The sequence below is a fragment of the Cibotium barometz genome, chromosome 38 (assembly GCF_041138505.1).
Source record: "Cibotium barometz isolate CiBa-2024 chromosome 38, ASM4113850v1, whole genome shotgun sequence".
NCBI classification, from domain to species: Eukaryota; Viridiplantae; Streptophyta; class Polypodiopsida; order Cyatheales; family Cibotiaceae; genus Cibotium; species Cibotium barometz.
Genome location: NC_141083.1, coordinates 2,034,126 through 2,061,751, shown reverse-complemented (window position 1 = coordinate 2,061,751; position 27,626 = coordinate 2,034,126). Strand labels below are relative to the sequence as shown.

The 27,626-nt window shown below is 44.7% G+C and overlaps 1 protein-coding gene across 1 annotated transcript; it reads left to right on the top strand.

The window, feature by feature from the left end:
- Positions 1-26,461, top strand: ORC5 (origin recognition complex protein 5). The gene is made up of 5 exons (XM_086777242.1): positions 1-669; positions 778-1,112; positions 25,300-25,701; positions 25,820-26,135; positions 26,227-26,461. Exons 1-5 carry the CDS (start codon positions 31-33, stop codon positions 26,275-26,277), a joined length of 1,743 nt encoding a protein of 580 aa, XP_086633368.1. The 5' UTR covers positions 1-30; the 3' UTR covers positions 26,278-26,461.
- Positions 26,462-27,626: the final 1,165 nt, after the last annotated feature.

The window sequence follows — 27,626 nt, the reverse complement described above, 5'->3', positions numbered from 1 at the left end:
TATATCACAAAAAAGCGTGGGAAACTGTTGATGCGGCGCCACATGGAGCCAACACAGAAAGAGTACGAGCGTGAAGGTGCTGGTGGTGCAGCAGAAGAAGCAGAGGCGAAGTTACTTGAAAACCCTAATTTCCCAAACTCTATCCCTAGCGATGGCGGCCGCAGGACTCGAAGCCGTGTTGCGTCTCCTAATTCAAAACCCCCTTTCCATCATCGTCTTCTTCATCAGGAGCAACAGCAGCAGGAGGAAGACGCTCCCATGGCCTCTGACATGCTCTACTCGCACCTCGTGGACCTCTTCCCTGCGCGCAGCGGCGAGATCAAGCAGCTTCTCGGTTTGCTTGGAGAGCCCTGCGACCCCCTCTTCCCCCTCTTCGTCTACGGCGGGGCTTCTACAGGTAAAACTTCCATCCTCTTAGAGATTTTCAGACAGATCAAGCGACCCTTTGCCTACACCAGCTGCAGGTCTTCACATACCCCCCGCATCCTGTTCGAATCCATCCTTAACCAGCTCTTTGGACATGCCCGGAGCTCTGCCAACAACTTTGGATGTGCGAAGAAATGCGATAAACTGTCTGATTTCCTAGGGTTTCTTGCCGATGCCAGCTTTTCGGCCATTTCTGCCAAAGATGGAAGCATCGGCAAGTTCTTGCCTAGACTGCACAAGAAGGTAGAAGCCCTAACAAGAGCATTAATTTTTGTTCATGCAGAGGCCATCTTTTCGAATTTATTTTTAAAGAGTAAATTCTATCTTTAGTGAAGTTATGTTGCTGTGCAGAACTGTGGTGAAGGGTTAAGTGATTATGGCCGTTCTACCCCTGCCAGAATCTCTTCACATCCAGTGGTTTATTTGATCTTTGACAATGTGGAGATTCTGCTAGATTGGCCAGGTGGAAACAGGCTAATCTCTGCACTGTTAAGGCTTTCTGAATTTTCCTGCCTTGCAAACTTGGGCGTAATCTTTGTCAGCAGCTTGGGACCAGATGCATTCTTCTCATGTACGGGCATGTTGGAGCCCGTGCCAGTCTACATGAGGGATTACACCGATGATGATCTGCATCAAATCCTTCTAAAGAGGAAACCTCAGGGAGAGCTGTACTCTTCTTTCCTGAGGTGAGTGGTTTTCTCTGATCAAGCAGGGGCACTCATTTTTTTTCAAAAATGAAGTTTTGGCCATGCATTTGGTCATTGTTAGTGTATCATTGAGGGCCTGTTCTTTAGAAAACTAAACGTTATACTTCTGAACAATGAAGGACCTCACTTTAATCATTTGTTTACCTTCTTAACCATTGTGCAGATGAGCTGGATTCATTTATTTCAGCATTTGTGTGTATCATTCAAAGCATCTTTGAGCCAAAGCCTGTAGGAGTACATCCTTTTGTTCTGTGGAGCACACGTACATACTGGCAGTGTCTGATGTCTTTGGCTGTTACCTGATCCTAGCATCAAGCTCTTGCAGATATCAGCAAAAGAGCAAAGTCTGTAGTGGGGCTGCTGCTTGCATTACAGAAGGTAACAGAAGTAGCAATTGAACTATTTACTTGGCAGAATTTTCTTCTTACTCTTGGCACATGTGCATACTGGCAATTTCTTTGCCCTTGCTTGATCCTAACATCAAGCTCTTGCTCATGCACACAATATCAGTAAAATAGCCGGGCTGCTGCTTGCATTGCAGAAGGCAATGGTTACAGCAAGTGAACCGTTTACCTTTGCAGAATTTTCTTGTTACTCTTGGCTTGTGCATGGACTTCATCAACATGTGCCCACATGGAAGGCCATTGTGTCTGTTAGCCCTATGCTTGCTTATCTTGTGCTCAACATTGCTGTTGCTAGTGGTCTTGAGCTGATGGCAAGTGGCTTGCACTTTATTGCAGAGATAGATGGTGTCCTTGCTAGCCACGGTGCACATCTGCTAGCAACATGACTTCTTTTGGGAGGAGACAAAATATTTTGTTGTTTAGCCTTGCACTGGTGCAAATGTCAAAGAGTTTGGTAGAATCGGTACAAATTGTGCACAAGGACATTGTGTTGGGCCTCAAAGGCTAGGATGGTCTCCTCCTCCGTGGAGTATTTACTCTACATAATGAGAATGAAAGTACAATGGCTGAATGCTCACTCTTTACCTCACTGTGCTCCCGGTGCTTTATCGAACCGCTGAAGAAACACTGCAATTTTTGCATCCACCTCTTTATGTTTGGGTGCGTTTGCTGTGAAGGTGGGAGGCTGGAACTACTCACAGGGTTCTATTGGAACCAATCTTTCTCAAGAGTGGACTGAGGCTGGAGTGGAGAACAAGGAGGGTTTTGGGTTTTTTTGTTTTTTTTTGGGGGGGGGGGTGTGTGCTATTTATAGACCTTTTTCACCCCAATTTTTATAGTCGGCATGCTTGATCCCTTGTCATGCGCCTAAATGGGGCTATTTGGGTATTATGGAGCTTCATGTGTGTGTACCATCCCGTGTGTGTACCCACTTGTGTCAGTGTGTGTACACTCACTTTTGTGTGTACGTGTCTAAATGTGTGAAACTACTCTTATGAGTGGATAGGATAAGTGTACCATCTAGAATTAATGTCTTGTGGTCCATCTTTAAGCCTAGAAAAGGTATAAGTGCACGAGGATCATCGCATCAATGTGATCCTTGGAAGTTCTCCTCCCGATAGGCCACCGTATAGGGTGAGTGTAGCACAACAAGAGAAAATCATGACATAGGTTACGGATTTGTTGGAGAAGGGATTGGTTAAGCCCAATTTCTCGCCATGTTGTTCACCTAATTATCAAGAATTGATTTCCAATTCCGAGGATTGATGATATTTGGGACAAACTTAAGAGTCTGGCATGTCTCAGTTGTATCGATCTCAAATGTGAATTTGTTGGGGCCTTATGTAGGGTTGCCTCCTAAAGAGCCTGTTGTGCAAGATCCACCATAAGTGGATGAGCTTGAGGAGGTATTGTAGCCAGAGTTGATTGCTTTTCATAAGGAGTGGAAAGTTGCAGGAGGCAAGCTAGTACGCAGATATCTTGTGAAATTCAAGAATTACTTAGCAATGGATGTTAAGTGGATGGATGAAGAGTACTTTCAAGATTATCCAGATCGTTTGAAAGCTTATCTTGAAGCATTTCAGTTGTGGACAACTATTTAGAAGCCAGGGAGGAATGTCACCAATCTCTAATTTTGCGGAGCTTCTTATGTTAATCTTGGGCATGTGTATGGATCTTGTGGTAGCATATGCCACTTGTTGGAGGCGAAGGACATGACATGATTATTTTTGAAATATGTGGTCACTATAGACATTGTTGTGTTGGGACCTAGATTCATGGTTTGTACAGGTCTTCATGCCTTGAGGCCAATATCTATTCATGATCTGTACATGTGTTTCTACTTGGGGCTTGTACATATCTTTGGTCTGGATAGGTATTTATACTTGGGGGGCTTGTAATGGATTTTTGGAGTACAAATGAGTCGATGGGGAATTTTTCCAATCTTCAATGCATGCATATGCATGAATGATTTTATTCGACTTTGTGTGACTTGTTTTGGTTGTATGGACGATGTGTGGTTTTATTGTGTGTTGTCATGGGGCCGGGGATGCTTGGGTACCCTTGTGGATGTGTGTGTTACACATCTGTTTGTTGGGACTAACCGGTGGTCGTATGGGATTCACACCGGCGGGGTTGGAGATGTTCCAGGATAGGACCAAATCACCTTGTTGGGCACTATGATGGGGGGGGACTACCATTTGGAAGGGTCATAGGACACAGGCACCTAGATTGTGCGTGGAATTATCAAGTTTGGGCCATTTAAGAGAGAAAAAGCAATTTGACTTTTAGCTATTTTTGGCAGTTTTATTAAAAAAAGAGCTCTATCTTCAATGAAAAGTAGATCGTTACTCATCGTGCATAGTTTTTGGGGACAACAAGACTTGCAAAAATACCTCGTTTTGCGTGCCAATTGATCTTGGCCCCTTTTCTATTAGGTATCTTTGGTTTTACCCCCCTTTTGAAGATGTTATGTGCAATCAAAATCTTCATCAGAGCTTTGTATTTGCCGTTGGGTCATCCTTGCCTGGTGTTTTTTGTTGGTTGTCAATCTATTATGCTTTTTGGCAATTCTCTTCATGCAGGTGCTTGCTACAAGGCTGGTCACTTGCTGATTAACTGGTCGTAACAGTCGTTTGGCATGTCTTTTGTGGCATGTTTTCTTGTGTTCTATATCTCTTCCACACATAGGCTAGGGTTTGCTCAGTGAAAGTACACAAGCAAGGCAGGGCCTTTTTCTTGGTTTCAGAGAGGGCTGGAAACAGGTTTTTCAGGGCTGGACAGCACCTTTCATCGTGAAGAAAGTGTTCGACTGGTAGGTATCTGGGGTGTTTGTGGTGCCTTCTAGGTGTCCCATGCATAGTAGATGCCACAAGGGTTGATTTGGGACTGTTCTGTTGTGAAGGTCTTGCTTTTCATGTGAAGATTGAAGGTTCTACTCTGATAGAGGCCACCTATAGGGTTGACATACTCACGCATGAGGTTCAACGTTTACGACCTCGTGGTGAGAGAGTAACGCGTGAGGATTGGTTTGGACTGTTTGCTTTTTTTTTTTTTTTGGGAGCAAAGTGCAGGACAAGAATGATCTAGTGTTGTTTGACATGGGAGCCACATATAATTTCATTTCCGTAGAGCTTGCGAAACAGTTAGGTATCAAACTTGAGGAGATGGGACTAGCCTTGCATGCGGAACAAGTGTTTCATGGTGACGTAGTGACAGTAACGTTTGTCATTGGTAAGTTGAGGATTCATGTCCAAGGTTATGTGGACTATGAGGATTTCTATATTTCACCTTTGAAGCACTCAGATGGCATCTTGGGGATGCCATGGTTCCATAGAAAGAGTGCTATTATCTAGATTCTCAAGAGGACTTTTTCTTTTAAGCATAAGAATAAGGATATCACTATTGTAGCAAAGAAGAAGGGAGATTTCATCCCATGTATCTATTTTCAAAGCAATAAAATCTTCCATCTTTGCGTATGTCATCTTTGTAAAGGATAAGAGTGAAGACTCGGTGAAAGATTTGAACTCTCTTGAGAGGGAGAGTCTACAGTTTCTAGAGGGATACAAGGATTGCTTTACGGATGCTATTCCAAGAGAGTTGCCTCTTGAGCGAGCAAAGGATCGTATGAGAGTTGATTCCAAGGAGTTCACTTCCGAATCGACCTTCTTACCGTGTGAGTGCAGTACATCAAAGGGGTTGATACGGCCTAGTTTTTAACCCTTTTGTTTTCTAGTGCTTCTAGTGTAGAAGAAGGATGACTCATTTCGCATGTGCGTGGATTACAGAGCCTTGAACAAGATTACAATCAAGAATCGATTTCCTATACCAAGGGTTGATGATATTGGATCGGTTGGAAGCTGCGGCATTCTTTGGTTGGATTGACTTGAAGAGTGGCTATCATCAGATTCGGATCCAATCACAAAATATTCACAAGATTGCCTTCTGTACCACCTTGGATTGTACGAGTGTTTGGTGATGTCTTTTGGACTCACAAATGCTACAGGTGCCTTCAATTGCATGATGGATCAGATCTTTAGACCACATCGGAAGTATGCATGTACTTTCTTTGATGACATCATTGTGTTTTCCAAGACCAAGAGGAACATAGAAAGCAATTAGCTAAGGCATTTCAAGAGTTGCAAGAGCACAAGTTGTTCATCAATGGAAAGAAGAGTGAGTTTTTCTTAGAAGAAATACATTACCTTGGACATAGTGTGTCAAAAGGATTGTAGATGGATCCAACAAAGCTTGAGGCCATCAAGAATTGGTGAGAATTGAAATTCGTACATGAGGTGCACAATTTCTTGGGGTTATGCTCCTATTATAGGAGGTTCATTAGAAACTTTGGCACCATTGCATGATCTAACCAAGAAGAAAGTAGTATTCAAATGGAGTGAGCGTTAGCGACATGCCTTCAACCTATTGAAGCAGAAGCTTACTATTGGATCGGTATTGGTCATTCCAGACATGGTGAAACCTTGTGGTGGAATGTGATGCAAGTGGGAATTGTATAGGGGCAGTTTTGCAACAAGGACATGTGGTTGCCTTTGAGAGCCAAAGATTGAAACATGTCGAGAACACTTGCAGATATATGAGAAAGAACTTCTAGCTGTGATTCATGCTCTTACTTCATGGAAGCATTATTTGTGGGGCTGATTTCATGGTAAAGACGGATCATCAAAGTTTGAGATATTTTTTGATCGAAACTTAAGCTTTTCGAGAAGCATGAGGTGGATAAACTTTTTGTCCATGTTCCATTTCTAGATTTTCCACACTTGGAAAGAAGAATGTGGTTGTAGATGCTCTATGTGAAGAAAACAATATTTTTCCCAGTCCTAAAAAGGGATTTTTCTAGGTATTTTATATTTTATTTGGGGTTTTTTTGTCTTGGTTGTTAGCCTACACCTTTTAGGGTGACCGACCAACACCCTCTCCTCAGTATATATAGCCTTGTCTATCTTTTATCATTGGTGTACCACTTCATTGTTATATCTCAGTATATATAGCCTTGTCTATCTTTTATCATTGGTGTACCACTTCATTGTTATATCTGATACCATTTGGCCACTACCAAGGACAACATTTCACCCTCTGTCAGAATGCACAGTGGAAATGAAGATAATTGTTGTTGTAGAGAGCAATACACAGATTAAAGAGAGAGAAGCTTGTGTAACTCTGCTATATACACCAATAAATCTCGGAAAAATACAATACTAGAGTGTGGGGACAAGGGGCCATTTTATATGGCCCTTGGTTGTTGGTTGGCCAGCAGTCGACAGTAGCCCACGACCAGCATATGCCTAGTCAGCCAACAAAAGCAGTCGGCCAGCACAAAAAATACAGTCGTGCATCACTTGATCAATCGGGTAGCACAGACAAAGTCGGCTAGCACTTGAGGGTAGTTGACAGCCCATACACAGCTCTAAATAAATGGGAAAATATACGAAGAGTGAGGAAAAATGGAAAGATACCAAATATAGGTGTCACACCCACAACAGAGGCCTTGACATAGTGTACAGATAGGAGATGATTGCTAACACCCCCTCTCAGCTCTTGGATGTGGAACCAACCCGTGAGTTGGAGTGTCGTCGGAGCATAGTTTGAGGTAGAGACTTCGTGAAGAGGTCCGTTGCATTGTCCTCCGTCGAACAATAAAGAAGCAAGATGTCACCAGCCAAGATCTTCTTACGAACAAAGTTATATTGTATCTCTATGTGCTTGGTTCGGGCATGAAAGATTGGGTTTCGAGCAATAGCGATACAACTTTGGTTATTGCATTGGATGATCGTGGGCTCCTTCTTTGTGTTTGTCCACCGACCCATTTGACGTATACTTGGTCTTAAAGACCCACTTGACACCAATGACACACTGTTTCGACGGCCTCGGAACCAACTCCCAAGTGTTGTTCTTCTCAATGGCATTCAGTTCCATTTGCATGGCTTTCCTCCAAGTATCTTGTGCAAGGGCTTCCTTGATAGAAGTGGGCTCTTTGTCTCGCATGATACGAGACATCAAAGCATAGTTTACTTGTAAAAGCTTCGTTGAATGACTTTTATAACAAACTCTATGCGATCTTTGAGGTCCGTTCTCTATGGTCTATTCGGACCATAGAGGGGGGGGGTAATGTCACGTAGGCTGTAATGCCTGTGATCGACGGCAGACCAGATGGCCATGTCCGGGGTTCAGTGGGAGAGGACGCCCATGCGGAGTCATGGGCGGCCAGGCTAGTGTGGACGGCAGGCCACACACTATATAGCTTGGGGGATGAGGGGCAATCCTCATTCTTCCTCTATGGCTGGGTAGTGAGCCAGAGGCCGTCCCCTCTTGTGGTAACGCTCGTAGCGGCGTTACGGTTATATAACACTGGTATCAGAGCGTGGTTCGAGGGGATCGTGAGAGTCCGCGCGTGAACGGGGGACCGGAGCCCACTCGATGGTTTTCAACCATTCATCTTCTCACCCTTATCTCCACAAGGGAGTGTGTGGAGGGAGGCGACCAAGCCATTTTTGAAGGGAAGAACTCTCTCTCTCTCTCTCTCTCTCTCTCTCTCTCCCCCGTCACACACAGCAAGTAAAAACGCAAGTAAGCAAAAGCAATTTTCGTTTTGTTTTTTTTTTCTTTGCGTTGAAATTGTCTGCTTGTTGAAGCTTGTGTGTGGGGGGGCGGACACCAATCCCACTGTCTGCGAAAGAATTCGTTGAAATTGTCAGCGAAGAGAAGCTTGTGTGGGGGGGCAAGAGCAAGCCCCCGGAAATGGCAGTCCCACGAGTTGCGTTAAAGCTCCGTGTGGGAGCTACTGTGTGTGAGGCGAAGAGCACCCAGGGCGAAGAGCCATTATGTGCGCCACCCGAAACCCACGTGTGTAGAGAGGGGGGGGCGACTTGTTGACCTGTGCGCCGTCGAAGAGCCTTGCGTGAGCGCCGTCGTCGAAGAAGAGGCGTGAACAAAAGTCTGCGTGCGTCGTCTGCGTGAACAAAATGGCTTGCGTTGAGGCCAGCCCAAGCGGCCAGGCCAGCCAGGCCTAGGCGGCCAACCGGGCGAGCAGCCAAGCCAGGGGGCCGGCCAGCTACCAGCGTTGCAGGCAACCAGCGACAGGAGAAAAAAAAAGAAAAAAAATATATTTATTTTTTAAATATATATTTTATTATTCATTTTTAATGAAATTAAAAATGAAACTCAATTCAAACAAATCCTCTCTCTCGGCTGGGGAGGAGGGATAATCCTCGCAAGAAATAATCCCGGCAAGGCACAGCCTCTCGATCATTTTAATTTTTGTTATCAGTTGCAGGTATTATTTTTTTCTCTCGGATCGGAGAATCCCGGAGTAGCGTCCTTGTAGAGGCTCGCAGCGCAACACAAATCGACAGGCAACTGTAAGGGGGGGTGACTATTATTCTCTCTCCACCACCATTGCTCATTTTTATTAGCGTTTTTTTAAAGTAATTTCCGAGTTCTCGCATTGTTTTTTGCAAGAATTAAAGATGTCTGCTAGGCGTAGTGTGTCTCCACCGCCTTCTACTTCTCTAGGTTTTTCCAGTCTCTTGTCCTCGGTCGCGGGTTTGAATTGTCAGGCCGTACACGCCCGACTGTTGTTCGGTCTGGAGTGTGCTCGTCGATCACGCGTGATCCGCCAGCGTCCTCCTCGTCTATTGACCCCTCCTTAGGACCCAACGAGCCCGCAGCGGCCGCATTGGCAGATGACCCCTTTCTGGCCGACGAGCCATAGGACATGAACACCGACGTCGCCCCGAGGGGACCGAGGAGGACCTCTTGGATTATGACGACGACGATTATGACCTTTTGGACCCTGTTGATGTCCTAACAGAGACGGAGCTCTCTAGTGGACTGTTTAAATATCTTAATGCCAAACTAAACAATATGGGTAAAGTCCAGGCTGATTTAGTCATGATGCTACAGAGCATCTCCACACGGTTAGATGCACTGACAGCCGCCTCGGCTAGTACTCCAACTCCTCGTGGTAGCCGAGCTTCTACAGCATGGGTGAGCGTAGCCTCGCCAGTGGTTGTAGGAGTACAGGTCGATGCGCCTGCGGGGCCGTCCGTAGCAACAGCTTCGTCGTTATTAAAAGACTTAAAGCCGCCTAGTTTTGGTGGCGAGGAAAAGGAGAGAAACAAGGACTCAGTCAATATGTTTCTAGCGAAGTGGTCAGATTTGCACGCGTTGCGACAGCAGCCTAGTCGTATACAGCCCGTAGAGGCTAGCCTCTCATTAACCGGCAAAGCGTACAAGTGGTGGATGAGTTTGACAACTCGCCCTGCCACTTGGACGGAATTTGAAACAATGTTTCGAAAAGAATTTTGGCCTGTTAATGAGGCAGAGAGAAGCTGGGAGTTATGGGACAAGTGCTCGATGGAGAACAAATCCCTAACTCAGTACATCTCAAACTACAGGGAGATAGTACTCAAGCTAAAGGGAATCGATGCATTCCAGACATTGCGAGGCTTTAAGAGAGGCCTCAAAGATGATTACCTTGAGTACGTAGAGCCCTTACAGCCTAAAGACTTAGCAGAGGCAATTCAATATGCACAGATATTTGATGACATCAAGCGCCGTAGTGCGCGTGGTGGTTCTAGCAGGGCCGAGGGTAGTGAAAAGAGGAGGTCAGGCCTCAAAAGAAAAGGGTTCCGCAGTGAGAAACAAGGGGATAGGACGGACCAAGAAGGACAGGGTGGTCATTGGTCTAAAAAACCGCGACCATCCAAGAAAAAAAGAGACACCGAAATCCAAAAGAAAGAGCAGTATATTAAAGCGCGAAAGGAAAATCGCTGCTTTAATTGCAATGAAGTAGGGCACACGAAAGCTGAGTGTCCAAAGCCTAAAGCCAGTACGAGTGGCAACGAGCCCAAAAAAGATGGTAAATCTTCTAGGCAGTTGCATACAGTGCAGAGACTCTCTCTCAGTTCCGCAGAGTTCAGAGAGGTGACAGTGTGTCATTGTGATGAGCATCACGCTTGTTCAGTGACACCAGCGATGTGGCAGCCTACTGTAGGTCCGCATGACATGGTGCACATGTATGGCACCATAGGTGGCCGTAGAGTCACAGTTTTTATTGATGATGGAGCTAGCCACAACTTTTTGAACTACTCGTTAGTCAAGAAGTTGGGGTTGACTGAGACCCGGAGTGATCATGAGTATATTGTTGGCCTAGCCAACGGATATGACAAAACGGTATGGAATACCGTAGTATTGGGGGTCCCATTATCTATGTAGGACTACGAGGCTCCGCTTGACTTTCAGGTCATGCACTTAGTCAGAGCAGACGTATATCTAGGCAGGGAGTGGTTGTATGGCTTGGGCCCTAGTCTAGCTCGGAATTACTAGTCTAGCTCGGAATTACTTACATAATACGCTATGTTTTGAGCACGAAGGTAGAGTCATTACCCTGCAGGGCGATCGTACTGTCCCTGCCACACCACTTATTTCCGCCATGGAGCTGTGTACAGCGGTCCGCAGAGACCAGATAGCAGAGGTATATGCTTGTTATCCTCTTTTGAATTCTGTTTCCGTAGATGAAACAATAAATGATGTTTGCGTAGATAAACAAGAAAAACAAAATAACCTTGGACGAGACCCACTGTTTGAAAACCGTGTTTGGCATGCATGTGATTCAAACAAGAAAAAATCCAAGGTAAATGAGACATTAAAGAAAAAGTACGTAGATACTTTAATGAATTTATTAGAGGAATTTCAGGATGTTTTTCCTGATGATTTACCAGATGGTTTACCACCATCTAGAGAAGTAGACCATGGCATCGAAGTTATGCCAGGATCAAAACCTATAAGCAAACCTGCTTATAGATTAAGCCACTCCGAGGCACAGGAGGTGGAAAAACAATTGACGGAATATTTGAACAAAGGTTTCATTCGGCCTAGTTCAAGTCCGTGGGCATCGCCTATTCTTCTAGTAAAGAAGAAAGACGAATCTATGCGGATGTGCATAGACTATAGGACTCTTAATCAGATAACGATTAAGAACAAGTATCCAATGCCACGCATGGATGAGTTGTTTGATCAACTCTATGGATCGAGATACTTTACAAAAATAGACCTGAGATCAGGATATCATCAGGTTAGAATAAAAGCAGAAGATGTTGCGAAGACAGCATTTAGGACCCGTTTCGGGCATTTTGAGTTTTTGGTTATGTCATTTGGGCTAACCAATGCTTCAGCGACGTTCATGACGTTAATGGACAGTATTTTATGTCCATATTTGGGAAAATTCGTAGTAGTTTTCCTAGATGATATTCTTGTGTACAGTAAGACACAGAAAGAACACATAGAGTATTTGCGTCTAGTGTTCGAGTTGTTGCGAAAGCACAAACTATTTGCAAAGAAGAGCAAATGTGAATTTTTTGAAACAGAAATTCACTACCTTGGTCATATTATATCCGTCGATGGTACGCGGATGGAGCCAGAAAAAGTAGAGGCTATTCTTAAATGGCCAGTGCCGAAGAATCTCGAGGAACTGTAGATTTTTCTTGGCATGTTGGGGTTCTACCGACAGTATGTGAAGGACTACGCGAAGATCGCAGTCTCGTTGACTGACCAGTTACGGTCAAAAACTAAAAACATTAGTTGGGGGGACGCCCAACAGAAAAGCTTTGATAAGCTTAAGGTGACCGTAGCAGCTGCACCTATTTTGACTATTGTGGATCCAAATGAGCCGTTTGTTTTGGAAATAGACGCTAGTAATGAGGCCATTGGGACCGTACTTATGCAAAGGGGACGCCCAATTGCATTTGAGAGTAAAAAGTTAGATCGTGCGCAGCGTAACTACTCGGCTTACGAGCGAGAGTTACTAGCGATAGTTCATGCATTAAAAAAGTGGAGACACTATTTATATGGTGCTACTTTTGAGGTCCGGGTAGAAAAGCTCGGTGGGCGGAGATTCTACAGGAGTTTGACCTTTAGATACGTTACCAAAAAGGTAAATATAGCGTGGTGGCAGATGCACTTAGTCGCATGCCACAGATTAATGAACTTAGTTTCACAGTCTTCAAGAATGATTTCTTGGAGTCCCTACATGGTTTATGTGAGCACGATCCATCTTTTACAGAGGTCTGGCGCGCTGTACGCGTACGCACTTCTTCACAGACGCGACCACCTCCCTCGTTGGCACATATTGCTAGTCCGGAGAGACTGGCCGAAGGTGCAACGAGAAGAGAAGCGAGAGTTAGTCCGGAGAGACTAGCCGTGTCTTCTGGGTATAGTTTGGAGCCGGAGAGTTCTGACGTAGGTCCTTCATCACCTTTGACTGCCACGGCTTCAAAGGGGAGTGATAAACTTCGTTGGGAAGAGAAATATGCTAATTACTCCATTGACGACGGGTACTTACTCTACAAGGGTAGAAAATGTGTACCAAGTATTGGGGACTTTCGAGCCCAAATTCTTAAAGAAAGTCATGATAGTCCAAGTGCGGGTCATCCTGGGATTCAGAAGACCTATGCACTAGTAAAAAGACAGTTTTATTGGCCTAGTTTGTTTAAGGACGTCCAGACTTATGTGCTGAAATGCAGTAAGTGTCAGGTCAATAAACATGAACGTCTTAAGGTTGGAGGACTACTCCATCTGCTGGAGATTCCTCAAGGGAAATGGGAAAGCATTTCCATGGATTTCATTACCGGTTTACCCAAGACGAGTCGAGGGAATGACTCAGTGTGGGTGGTAGTGGACAGGTTAACTAAAATGACAAAGTTTATCGCCACGAAGAAAACTGTAAAAACGCCAGAGTTGGCAAAACTCTTTATTGAACATCTCTACAAGCTATATGGCCTGCCCGCAGATATAGTGTCAGATAGAGATAGAAAGTTCAACAGTCATTTTTGGAGAGAAGTCTTCAAAAAGCTGGATACTACTCTGAGTATGAGTACGGCAGATCATCCGGAGTCTGATGGTCAAACTGAAAGAGTTAACCAAATTCTAGAGGATATGTTGCGTTCTTATGTTAGTAAGAAGCAATCTAATTGGAAAGAGTACTTGCCCTTATTGGAGTTTGCCTATAACAGCTCCAAACACTCAGCGACTGGATTTACACCATTCATGTTGATGTATGGATTCCAGCCGAGATCTCCGATGGCTGTAGGCCTAGAAAAGGAGAAGATTCAATCTGTCAAGGATTTCTTTGAAGATATGAATGATATGCTCAGAGCCGCACGTGAGAGCATTCGTAGCGCTCAGGATCGCGCTAAAACTTATGCGGATAAAGGACGAAGAAAGGTGACCTTTGCAGAAGGTGACTTTGTATTCCTCAAAGTTCTTGTGCAGTCAGAAACCATGAAAACGGGAAAGTGTGATAAACTTTCTCCGAGATATTGTGGTCCTTTTAAAATCCTTAAGAAGATTGGGGACGTAGGTATAAACTTGAGTTACCGGAGAGTTCTCAAGTCCATCTTGTCTTCCATGTCAGTAAACTGAAGAAATCAGTTCACGGGTTAGAGAACGCAGTTTCTCCAGAGATTTTGGTGGACTTGATAGAGCCACCAAAGATACCACATGAACCTGAAAAGATTCTAGAGTATCGTGACAAACAAACCCGACATAAAGTGTACCAGGAGGTACTTGTTAAATGGACAGATAGGGATGAGGAGGTGGCAACCTGGGAACGCCGTAGTGCAATTTCCAAAAGGTTTCCCCAGTTTGTTTTCGAGGATGAAAACTCTTCTTAAGGGGGGGTAATGTCACGTAGGCTGTAATGCCTGTGACCGACGGCAGACCGGATGGCCATGTTCGGGGTTCAGTGGGAGAGGACGTCCATGCGGAGTCATGGGCGGCCAGGCTAGTGTGGACGGCAGGCCACACACTATATAGCCTGGGGGATGAGGGGCAATCCTCATTCTTCCTTTATGGCTGGGTGGTGAGCCAGAGGCCGTCCCCTCTCGTGGTAACGCCCGTAGCGGCGTTACGGTTATATAACACTCTGTAACACTTGACTCTCGAAAGGTTGTCTACCAACCACTTGGGTACTCGAACAAGACGCAGAGTCTCCTGCTCCTCAATTGATTGAGGTCAATTGATTGAGGCTATCTAGTTGGAACAATCGATTGGAAATCATCATCAGAATCATTTGGGTGTCCAAGAAGTGGTGGCTCATCAACTTTGGAAATCGAAACATGCTCATCAAAAACCACATCCTTGCTGATGACAACCTCGTTCCTCTTTGGATCACACAACTTGTATCCCTTGGAAAGAGAGTTATATCCCACAAAGACAAGCTTTTGGGACTTTGAGTCGAGCTTCCTCCTTTGCTTCTTTGGAATGTGAACATATGCATCACTCCCAAACACGAAAATGGGAGACATTAGGTTTCCTGTCAAAATACGCCTCAAAGGGAGTCATGTTCGGTATTGAAGTCGTCGGAGAACGGTTGAGGATATGGATAGCCATAGCCACAGCCTCTTTGCAAAGTGGACGAGGAAGATCACGATGCTCCAGCATCGTCCTTGCTATCTCCACCACAATCTTGTTCTTACGCTCAACTACTCCATTCTCTGACGGCGAACTTGTATTGGCCAGCTCTTGCTTGATGCCATGTTTTGCACAAAACCGCACGAAAGCATTGGAAGAAAATTCTCCTCCTTTGTCAACCCTAAGAGTCTTTATCTGCAAGTCAGACCCTTTCTCCACCATCACATGCCACTCCTTGAACCGAGCAAAAGCTTGGTCCTTTTGTGAGAGAAAATAAACCCATGTGAATTTGCTACAATAATCAATATGGAGCATAAAGTACAAAGAACCTCCCAAGGATGTTGTCTGCATAGGGCCACACAAGTCAGTGTATACCAACTCCAAAGGTTTCGAAGCCCGGTTGAAAGCTTTCTTCGGAAAAGAACTACACCGTCCTTGCTTGCTGCCAACATTTGGCAAGCCAACCATCATCTGATCTCGAAAGGCTTGCGTAGCGCATCCACATTCAAGTGGTCAAACTGAAAGTGCCACAAATCACCAATCCGAGAACCTGTCAAAGAGGAGAGTGCGGAGAGTTTGTATACACCATTCTCCACGCCGCCTTCCCAATCAACCTGGCCAGTCTCGCGGTCTTGTAGAGCAACATAATGCTCCTCAAACTTGACTCGGAAGCTAGTCTTGCACACCTCATGCATTGAAAACAGATGAAAGCCAAGTGCAGGGACGTAAAGAACACAAGAGGAGTGCTTCCTTCCTTTGCCATCGGGAATATCTCTATCTGGCTCTCACTGTGAATCGGTATGGTGGAATTGTCGCCAATGAAAATGCGACCTGACTGTCGTTTGAGATCTTGAAAAAAGTCACGGGAAGGAGTCATGTGCTTGGAAGCACCACTATCAAGAATCCATTCCTGAGTATCCTTGGAGGTGAAGCCAATTGCCTCCTCGCTTGAAGAAGATGAAGCATCGGTGTCCAACATCTCCAAGTGCACAAAGGTTGGAGTCTTTTTGCAGTTGAAGTTGAAGAATCAGCACTCTTCCGAGTCCGCTTGGGACACTTTCTCCAATAGTGGTCTTTCTCGCCACAATCATTACAAGTCCTCTCGGCCTTCATTTTCTCTTGGTCTGAATCGGGCTTCTTCTCAGAAGACTTCTCTGAGGAAGACTTCTCTGAGGAAGACTTTCCTTTGTCCTTGTTGTCGTTGTTACGGCCTTTCGATCGTTGGCTAGTCAAGGTCTCAGAACCTCTGCCTTGTGGAGGGTTCGTAAATCGCTCTTCTTGGTCCAAGACCATGGGCACAAGCTCCTCCCATGTGATGGTGCTGAGCTTGCCACCACTGGTGATCAATAAGAAGTAAAAGATTGAGTAATGAGAGGGCAAATGTGACAACAACGTTATGGCCATATCCTCTGTCGATATCTCTTTCCCTGCTTGGAGAACTTCCTATTGAAGAGCTTGTAGCTTGTTGATGTGCTCCCGCATCGTTGACGACTTTGCAAGATTCATCACTCGCATCTGAACTTCCAAGGAGATTCTCTTCATGGGTGATACCTTGGTGTAGAGAAAAGCCAAATGTTGCCAAATCTCTCTAGCCAGCGTCATATGCTTTATGTGATCACTTGTGGTGTGCAATTGAGGAAGATGAAAGAACGGACTCGGGCATTAACACGATCCCATAATTGTTTGTGCCTCCCGTCCCTTTCGAATAGAGGGTAACTTCCCTTCTTTCAACTCCGGTCGTGGAACCCCAACAACAATGAAATCAGCCAAGTCATAGGACTCCAAAACAGATTTCGTCATTACCTTCCATATGCTAGTTGGGATCTTCACGTGCTTCTCTGCCATCTCAAGCAAATCTGCCATTTCAAGGGTTCACAAGGTCTTGTGAAGGGAAGGTGGGTGGGAAAAAAGAAGAAGAAGAGGCTACAAATAGAATGCAAGGTGGTTGTCCAACGGTGATGGCCGCCTTCTACTCGATCTCCAAGTCCCGTACAGTCCAAAACAGTCTCCAATCAGCACCTCAATCAGCAAACCCTCGATGTCCCACTGTCTCCAAGCTTCAAGCCACCTGGGGCTCTGATACCATGTCGGGATGCACAGCGGAAATGAAGACAACTGTTGTAGAGAGCAATACACAGATGAAAGAGAGAGCGAAGGTTGTGTAACTCTGCTATATACACTAGTAAATCCCTAAAAATAACAATATTGGAGTGTGGGGGCAAGGGGCCATTTTATATGGCCCTTGGTTGCTGGTCAGCCAGCCTAGAGTCAGCCGACAACAGCTCACAACCAGCATATGCCCAGTCGGCCAGCACAGAAAATACAGTCGTGCATCACTTGATCAGCCGGGCAGCACATACAAAGTTGGTCAGCACTTGGGGGCAGCCGACAGCCCATACACAGCTCCAAATAAATGGGGAAAAATATGGAGAGTGAGGAAAAATGGGAAGACACCAAATACGGGCGGGCACACCCACAACAGAGGCCCTACAGACAAGACATGACTACTAACACCCTTTGCTACAGGCCACCGTGGGACAGCAGCCCTCTTTGCTATCATCTGCTGGGCGCCTACATCAGGGCTGACCTCAGCGTTTCATCATCAGGTATACATCAGCGTTTGCTTCAGCACACCATCAGGCTTACCACAGAGTTTATCATCTGAGCTTTACATCCTTTTCATCAGCGTTTTTCTTTTGCTATCTTCAACATTTACCTCAGGCTGACATCAGCGTTTTAGAGCAGTCTCACATCAGGCTCACATCAGCCTTACATCAGGCTTTTATCGATGGTTACATCAGGCTTACTTCAGCACTGTCATCTGCATTTTACATCAGCATAGATCAGCGCCTACATCAGCACTTCATCTGCGTTTACATCAACCTTTCATCAGCGCTTTCATCAGGGCTCACATCAATGCTTACATCAGCATATCTTTTGCGTTTTGCCACAGACCATGGGACAGCAGCCCCCTTTGCCATACATAGAGCATATCAGCGTTTTTGCCTTAGCTCTCACCATCGGGACAGCAGCCCACTCTTTGCTACGTCAGGACAACAACCTACTCTCTGCTACATCGGGACGGCAGCTCACTCTTTGCTTCAGTTACGCAGTACCCTTGTCACCAGAGCTTGCACCACTCGGGATGACAACCCTCTTTGCTTCAGGTACGCAACACCCGTGTAACCAGAGCTTGCACTACTCGGGACGGCAGCCCTCTGTTCCTCACCACTTCAAGTACGCAACACCCTTGTCATTAGAGCTTGCACCCTTCAGGTCTTGCAACACCCTTGTCATCAGAGCTTGCACCCTTCAGGTCTTGCACTCGGGACGGCAGCCCTCTCTGCTCTTCATCGACCACCTTAGGTACAACAACACCCTTGTCATCAGAGCTTGCATCACCTCATCTTCCATTGTCGCTATCACCTCGGAGTGCCTCTGCTTCCACTGACGCGAGCCTTCCACATTGACCACCACTCGAAGTGCTTTGCCTCACATCGACATGAGCTTTTGTCATTGACATGAGCCTTCGTCATCGACCATGCTTCAACTCCGACATCATCTTCGCTTTTGCACTGGTCTTTCTACTCAGAGTCACCTCACACTCGAGGGCTCTTGTACATATTTGCACTCACCCTTATATATATATTCACTCACATATTTCATGTTGTGTGGTTTTGCTCTGATCTCTCGTACATCTGGTCCTTCGTCCTTTTGTCCTTACACTCTATCTAGGAGACCACAGGTATATTCAGTGACCATTGCCTATCATAGAGAGTTGGATTCCATGAGAGATAACTATGTGCATGATGAAGACTTTGGTGGGATTGTGCAAAAGCTAGAGGATGGTCAAACACTTAATCACTATTTCTTGAGAGGGAATATTTGATGATGGATACATGGTTATGCGCAACCAAGGATTGGAGGCAAAAAGTGATTGAAGAGTCACATGCACCACCTAATGCAGAGCATAGAGGTATTTCTTCTACTACGCAGGCATTGGAACGGTACTTCTATTGGCCTAGCATGAGAAATGATATTGACAAGTATGTATCCAAATGTTCGACTTGTCAAAAGGTTAATTATAATCGTAAAAAGACTCCAGGATTGCTTATGTCTCTACTCGTGCTCGAGAGGCCATGGGAATGTATAGTGACGGACTTCATTTTTGACTTGTCGAAGTCAAAGTTTGGGAATGATGGTATTTGGATCATTGTGAACAGGTTTAGTAAGCAAGCTCATTTCATTCCAGTGAGAAAGACCATCAAGGCAGACCACATGGTGGCAAGGGTTTTTTTGGGCACATGTATTCAAACATACGGGAATGGGAACGTCCCATGTCGTCTGGAACGAGAATGGCATATAGGGATTAGGAAACAAGAATGAGAACACCATGTCAATAGGGAGGGGCAGCCAGCGGCGAGCACACATATAGTAGTAGCCTACAGCTCGTTTTTTTTCACTCTTATCTTGGGAAAGTATCCATTTGAAGGTACATTAGTACCTTAGGTACTATATTAGGTACCTTTGGTACCTGGATGACGCAAGTTTGTCTCATTTAATGGTCGTTTCAAAAATGGAAACGCCGTTCTCGAAATGACATTAGTTGTACCCAGTGGTATGCCATGTCATCAACCGTTCCCAACCGTTCCGATGTTCCATGTGAATTGAAAATGCCATTCTGTCATTCTAGACCACAAGGAACGATGTTTCTTGTGATTATGGTTAAAATCAAGGAATTGTTTGTGCATTCATTTGTTTATTTGATTTATGCTTGTGAGCATATTTGTGTGTGTGTCAAGGGTTGGGGACGCTCGGTTAAACCCAAGGACGAGTGTGTGCATGTTTTTGTCTTCCGGGTGCGTGTTGATCTTGATAGGAAAAGAATCATACTGGGAAACTCTTGCCTGAGGGCGACTCTAGAGGTGCAAGGGATGGGAGCATGTGCCAGAGAGGTCAAATCCAAGGTCACTCTATGTGAAGGGTGAAAACCGTGAGGACAAGATTCCCCAAAGCCATGCACAAGAGAGAGGAGGACAATCATACTGGGAAACTCTTGCCTGAGGGCGACTTTAGAGGTGCAAGGGATGGGAGTATGTGCCAGAGAGGTCGAACCCAAGGTCACTCTATGAGAAGGGTGAAAACCGTGAGGGCAAGATTCCCCAAAGCCATGCACAAGAGAGAGGACATTTCGCATGAATAACCATGTCTCAAGAGCCAGAGAGAGAAGAGCTGAGCCCACAAAAAAAGCAGAGAAAAGCAAGATCTTATAGTTGAGGACAATTGTTTAATAAGTTGGGGAGATGTCATCGAAGCATCAAAATAGAGGTTGTTGATATGCAAAAACGCAATGCGAGCGCTAAAAAAAAAGAAGTTATTTTTTTTAAAAGATTTGAAAAAAAGTGGTGTGGCATTGATGATGTGGTGATGATGACATGGAACTAACATGTGGCATGAAAGCAATGCAAGGTCACCTTACAAGCTTGGAATGATGCGACTAGCGTTTGGAAAGCAAAGATTAAAAGCTTTTTAAAAACTAAAAAGAGGAGCTTTTATTATTAAAAAGATGCTTTTTGGACTATAAGTGAGTTTTAAAACGCTTTTCTCAGGTGCTTTTGGGTAAGAACTATAAATTCAACTATTTTCTCATTGTTGAGACATGTAATGTCACGTGCATCCCGCACTTGGATGCCACGTGGACATATCTGAACAAGGTGCAAGACCTGGAGTGGAAAGTGGTCCCATGTGAGTCCAGTTCGGCACGAGTTAGCCAGGGTTCCACTCTATGCGTTTGAGGTCAGGTTGCATTGTCTTGCACATGAAGCAATGCCAGTCCGGGTTGTGAGTCTATGGTGTCAGTGGTTCTGTGTATCTCGTATGCTATTGGATGCCAGACCTCTGTGTAGGCATGTAGGATTTGCATGTAGAGATGGGGCCAGCCCATAGGGCTACCCCAAGATCATTAATGTGGGCATGGGAGAGGTGTAGAACCACCCCCAAGGGGCCAGGAGGGCCCTGGCTATGCCCATCAGCCATGAGATGGGCTAGAAGGGGCTGTCAGCCAGCACTATGGCCTATATGCAGCTAGCCGATTGGGCCCCATGCCCTAAAGGGGCTGTCGGGCAGCCCACACAAGCTGCCCAGGAGCCCATAGCCTATGCACAAGCGGCTAGGATAATTTTCAGATAGTGTGAACACCTTTTCAGCATTTATTTGGTATTTTGCACAAGTCGTGGAGTATTTTAAGGCTGCCCGGCTTTTTACTGCTGGCCGATTGGGTACCTGAGGGTATAAAAGGCCAGCCTTGTTTTCAAACATTCCATCTCATATTTCACAAAGTGCTGAAGCAACTCAAGGGCCCAAACAGCCAAGGGAGAAGCTAACGCAAGGGTAAAAGTTGAAGGTCAAGGACATAGATTTATCTCAGCCAAAACAGGTCAAAGTACAGTCTTTATTTTTTGATTTGCATCATTCTAATAAAGCAAATACACCACTCGTGGTGGGGGCCCTACAGAGGGTATTTGGGGCCCAATATTGTGTCCTCTCTCTCTATTTTCTGCACATCTACTTTAGTTTTGTGCGTTATTTTCATCGTGAAAGATTGCTCAATTTTGAGCATTGAAGTTACCGATTCGACCCGAAGCTTCCGCATGTTACATGTAAAAAGATAAGAGAGTTCTCTAGCCCTAAGAACTTGTACTCAAGACTCCTCGAAGTAGTTTTATCTAATATTAACTCGGAGGGGGGCGAGAGGGGGGTCGACCCAAGGCTATTTCGATCCCTAGTGTGGTGTCTTCTCTCTCTACTCTCTTTTGTTTATTTTCAAGGTTTTATGCGTGAAATTGTTGTTTTCTTGAAGATAAGCTAAAGGCATGTTTCAAGCTCTTTGGTTGTGCTTTGGCCGCTCTATGGCCCTAGCCACAAGGGCTGGTTGGGATTTGTTTAGTTGTTTTGGTTGGGCCACCCATGGCTGGTGGTCCTAGGGTTGGCTATGGGCTGGCTTGAGGCCATTCTAACCTAGCACTAACTTGCCATCCTTGGCGTTGCACCATGGCTGCTCTGCTTGCTGCCTTCTTGTGCACATTTCGGCCTTGCTTCTCCCTCTGCTGTTTGCCGCCCCATCTCACTTGAGCGTGTCTACGCCTTGTTGGACCTCTGCAGAGAGGTTCCCGACCTCATGGTGAATTCTAGGACTACAAACCATTGCTTGCTTATCTTGCAGGCCCATAAGAACATCACAAGGAAAAAAACATACCTTTTGTGCGCTTGAGAGTTGTTGTCTAGCACGCACCAAGGGTGCTTTTTCACAATCTCTCAGATCCTTGCGCATCCATGCGAGGGATTTCTTTCTTTCTTGCTTTTCCGCACATCCACACAGAGAAACCATGGCTTTCTTGCCAAAACAGCCAGCATGAGGGCACTATCACGTACATCTTCCATGCCTCAAGTTCTAGCACTTGTCGTCATATCCATGCTTTGATACCAATATTGCGGAAGCCTTGCTGTACTGATCCACAATCCTAAGCATACTTAAGAACATTGATGCTAATTGACTTAGATTAAGACATAGAGGAGAGAGAAGAAGAGAGAGATCAGTGTTCAGGTTTTTTGTGTTACTATGTTACAAAAAGGTAACTGATGCTTTTACATGGTTCATGGCTTATGGTCAACCTATGGGCTGACCCTTTGCCTTTCTGCTTATGCTCTACTATATGCCATAATGAATGATGATTGAATTCTCACTTGACTTAATGCTAAAAAATGATTTAATGCTTTATACATGGTTGGGAGCCGAGTCGGCCAGCTAACGCCTTGTCGGCTGCTGCTTGGACAAATGACTAAGCATTAAGTGCTGTGATCTTCTGCGTTTCATTTGGTATGCTGCCCAAACCTGTTGCCCCTACCATAGCACATGGCCAACTGGATGTATGGAACCTTTGTTGCCAGTCGACAAGACCTAGTTGCCAGCCGCCGACAAGCTTCCATGCTGTCCCATGCTGATGATGATGTGATGCTAATGCTATTGATGGTAATACTACTGATGTTGCTATGTCACGTGCACGCCCATGCCAAGGATTATTCGACCTAGAACCAAAACCCTAACAAGGTTTCATAGACCCAACATCGTTGTGTGCATCGCATGACTCAACGAATTGTGGCTTACAACTCACCATCTAGCCATAGGTTCAATGCCTCGAACCATCCCCGAGCTTAAGGTCTAATTACTGCGAGCTTGCTTGGTACCGATCGCCCCAATCTAAGCGTCCCATACTACTAAGCCGAACCACCAGATCTTGCACGCTTCCTTGGTAGTCCCATGCCACCGCATGACTACTTGACTTGTGTCTAATAATGAGCCCAAGGTCACTTATATAGTAATAACTTGGCTATTATTGGCTCTTGCTTTGTTTATTAGCTTTCTTGCTTTATTTATAAGCTTTTAGCCATTATTAGCCTTAGGCTATTAATTATAAGCTCTTAGCCAATCTAGACCTCATCTTGCTAGTGTCCTTAGTACCTGTGTAAACCCTCCAAGTCCCCACTCAACTAAGCCTTAATCCTAACCTTGGGTTAGCACACACCCCTAGCCCTAATCCTCGGCTTGTCGGGACACAACAATATTCAATGTGGATGATTATCCATAAGGCTTGTCATGGGATAAACATTTTGGAATCCAAGACCTAGGAAAGGTACTAGGAATTGGCTGCTCATTGAGATGAATACACCCCTTGGATGCCCAAAGGACCTAGGGCTTGGGACTAATATGTATCGCTGTGCCTTGGAAGAATCTTCTCCTATTATTTGGCACAGCCCATCATGAGGTGATGCTCCTAGAGGATAAGTATGTGGTTCTCACCACCAACTAAGGCTCCTTCTTGACCATCATCTTTCGGCTGTGTGGCTGTGTAACGTCTCCTAGACATGTACTTTTTATGTGATTTTGCACACGTGGGTGAAGTTACTTGACCTCATGGCTCATTCTCAGCGGTATGAAAATAGCTTGCCAACAAGTGTTTGTAGACATTTAGACAAGTTGACAAAGGCTTTCACACTGTTGTGATTTAGTGTGCCAAAATTTGCCGCAAAAGGGTGAAACGCGTTTTTGGCTAGGCCAATGGGGCTGCCATGAAATTATGATCATCATCTGCATTCCAATAAATCCTAGTGGCACAGATACATGGGTGTGAAAATACTTTGAGCCAAGAGACAATTGCCACCTAATGCTCTCTCCCTCTAGGAGGCTTTTGAAGTTCACGTTCTTTTTTTATATGTATGGACTATTGCATATATCCACTAGCTCCCAAGGGCCACTCCATTGTGTTATGTCTGGAGTCATTTCACATGATTGGTTGCCTGTCTATTCATCCAGAGTGCTTGGGAGAGACATTTGTAGACAAACAAAAGCGTGTGCCATGCTTTGTTGATAGAAGCCAAATAAGGGTAGGAGGACATCCTAATATTTGTCTCAGTTTAGATTCAAAGCAGGACTCCCACTCTCTAGGCTTTCATGGTGTGCATTTTATAATGTCACATGCATCATTCCTAGCATGGATGGATTTGATATATAGTGGGGAATTATGAGAGTCTAGGTTATTTATACTTCCCATTAATTAAGGTAAGTGTGAGTGCAGAACAGGGATGCACACTGGTAGATTAGCTACTTTGTCTCCTCTGAAGGGTTTGCAAGTCCTCGAGGTACTAGTCTACGAGAATGATAGGTGAAGCACGAATAGACAGACATGGGGGGGTAGATTTTGTTATGTACTTATATGTGAACCGGGGGAGAGGGAGAGGGAGAGCTTGAGTTCTTTGCAAGCAAACACACACACAAGAGATAGTTAGACACGAGAAAGAGGGATGATTGAATTTTCTTCTATCTTCTCTTCTTTACAACCATAAACTAAAGAGATAAGAGAACAACCATAAGGGAAAGTACTCTCCTACTATAACTTACAATGGTCAGTCCATAGTGTGAATCTGACTATATGAGTTAGCGTTACAACTATGTCACACTCTAGTAATCCAAATGTGGCTGTCACACAGCTTGTCATCCAATGGCGATATATCAACCATAATCTCACCAACCGTGTCGTGCCAGTGGTATCAAAAGCTATCACCCAGGGGGGTCATCAATGTCCGTAGTTCTAGTTGAGCTCAATATCTTTGTCTGGTGTGGGTACATGGTGTCTTTGCCTAGAGTTTGTATAGCATGTTTTTTTATGTTTATGATTAACAGATTAAGGAACAATTGATATTCATGTTATGTATGGCATGTACAGATGATAGCAGGTTTTTTTTTTAAAAAATGCTGATTGCTTGGCACCCTCGTCATTTAGTGCAGTATTGAAGCCCTTTAGTCGAGTGACAAGGCGTGTGACTGAGCTTGCGGAGGCTCTTGAACCTTTGTTCCAGAAATATATTGAGCCTATTCGCCGTGGGATTGTGAAGCTAGATGAGCAAGGGAAGCGCAAATTGTTCTCTTTGATACAGCCACATGTCACTTCGGCTCTCCGTACGACCTGTGGCCTTTCAGTTTCTGCACATTTATCGCAGTCGTCAGGGTTGCTTTCTAATGGACAATGGAAGAGCTCAACAGATCAAATGGAGCTAGACTTCCAGGTTTCACTTTGCAGCAAATATCTATTAGTTTCAGCTTACATTTGCTCAAGGAATCCTGCTACTTTGGATGCTACTTTATTTGACTCCAGTGGAGGGGGCAGTAAAAAACGCAGGAGAAAGTAAGAACTTGCATTACTGAATTATTACTCACTTGGATTCATAACTTTTGAGTAATGCCGTCTTGTAAGCTGAGCTCTACAAACTCTTGATTTGCCGCTTTGGATCTATTAATATCAGGAGCTCCCAGGTTTCGATAGAGAAAAAAGATCATGAAAGGCAAGAAAAGCTTTTGAAAGGTCCCGGGACATTCCCACTTGAGCGGCTTCTTGCGATTTTCTGCTGTATTTCTGCAGAATTCGTTGAAGATGCAGATGAGATGGAGATAAACACGCTGACTGCTTCAGAGGCAAAGCATGGGGTAGAGATATCTTCTGATGTTCTCATGCAGGTATCCACCCTTGTCAATGCCAACCTTCTGTATAAGGGATCTAGTGACCCATTAGAAGGGGCACCGAGATATCGCTGCAATGCAAAAGAAGAGCTTGTCCAAATGGTATGCCAAAAAGTCTTTGACTAGTAGGTGTTTTTATCTTGTATATGTTGACTGTGGCTCATACACAATGACGCCTTTTTTTGGGGTGCAGGTTGCTAGAAGTATCAACTTCCCTCTTTCAAGATACTTGTACCGCATATAGCCTTCACTCAAATGACCGGGCTCTCCATTACAAAGACACTCTTTACTTTCTTTGCTGGGAACCATTCCATCCAAAATGGCTTGAATCTTAGAAATTTTTTTTGCTCAAAGCTCATTGTGGTATTGAAGATATTATTGTCCTTAATTTACATTGACTTCTGGAGTTCGCTCTCTCCATTAAAAGCCATAATTTCCACTTCTTTAGTAGGAAATTCATCCGTGTCCATCTAGTTCTGGTGCAAACTCCACAGCTTTGTATGTTCTTAAGCAATACTCGCAAAGGTTTATTCATTACTAAGCCATACTCTTGTTTTCTTTCTCAACCCCTTTACAAGGTTGGTATAAATCTAAGACTTAAAATAGCTTCATTTTCAATAAACAAATCTCTCAAACTTGAGGTGATAACTACACTTTTTCTTGGCTCTTCTTTCTTTAATGGTTGATCCATTCATTGCACCTTCTTCCCTTCTTCCAACTCCTTGAGAAGATATTTTTCCAGCGTTGAGATACCTCTTCTTTTTGAAAAGCTAGTCATCAATTACACTCCTTAACATTGTCACTCCACCAAGATTCAAATCCGGTAGGGTGTGCATCAAGGGATTAGACTATAGGAAGGTTGTGTAAAAATCAATGCTCAACTGTCATCACACTATCACTATGCGGTTGGCATGTTGCTCTATTTTGATACACATCGGCACCCATCAACATAATGTATATGCAGGCACATCAAAGGCACTAATTGATAGGACAAGGCAAATGGTGTCCATGGTGGTAGGGGTGAATCGCAATGCTGAGGCAAGGAAGGTATAAATGTTTGTGGCAAAAGAAATCCTAATGGCAGCACTAGTGCAAGAAGGTGGTTCCTTACATTTCATTGGGGAACAAGAGTTTGTCAACATTGCAGAGGAGATGGGACTACTAGTGGAAGATAGTTGGTAGGCTAATCTGGTTGGGAAATTAGGTTTGTGTACACACCCTATGTGAGGAGAGTAGCTTTTGTGGTTGATCCATTCATTGCACCTTCTTCCCTTCTTCCAACTCTTTGAGAAGATATATTTCTAGCCTTGAGATACCTCTTCTTTTTGAAAAGCTAGTCATCAATTACACTCGTTAACATTGTCACTCCACCAAGATTCAAATCCAGTAGGGTGTGCATTAAGGGATTAGACTATAGGAAGGTTGTGTAAAAATCAATGCTCAACTGTCATCACACTATCACTATGCGGTTGGCATGCTGCTCTATTTTGTAAGGCCCCCTAACTCTCCAATGTGAGGAGAGTAGCTTTTGTGTTGATTGTGTTGAGCAATCCATAGTTCCTAGTTTAGACATTGGAGATGTTGGCCATGGGT

Coding starts and splice junctions, on each gene's coding strand:
- ORC5 (XM_086777242.1), top strand. CDS start 31: ATGCGGCGCCACATGGAGCCAACACAGAAAGAGTACGAGCGTGAAGGT. Junction 25,702..25,819: donor AGTAAAAAACGCAGGAGAAA/GTAAGAACTTGC, acceptor TATTAATATCAG/GAGCTCCCAGGTTTCGATAG. Junction 26,136..26,226: donor AAGAAGAGCTTGTCCAAATG/GTATGCCAAAAA, acceptor TTTGGGGTGCAG/GTTGCTAGAAGTATCAACTT.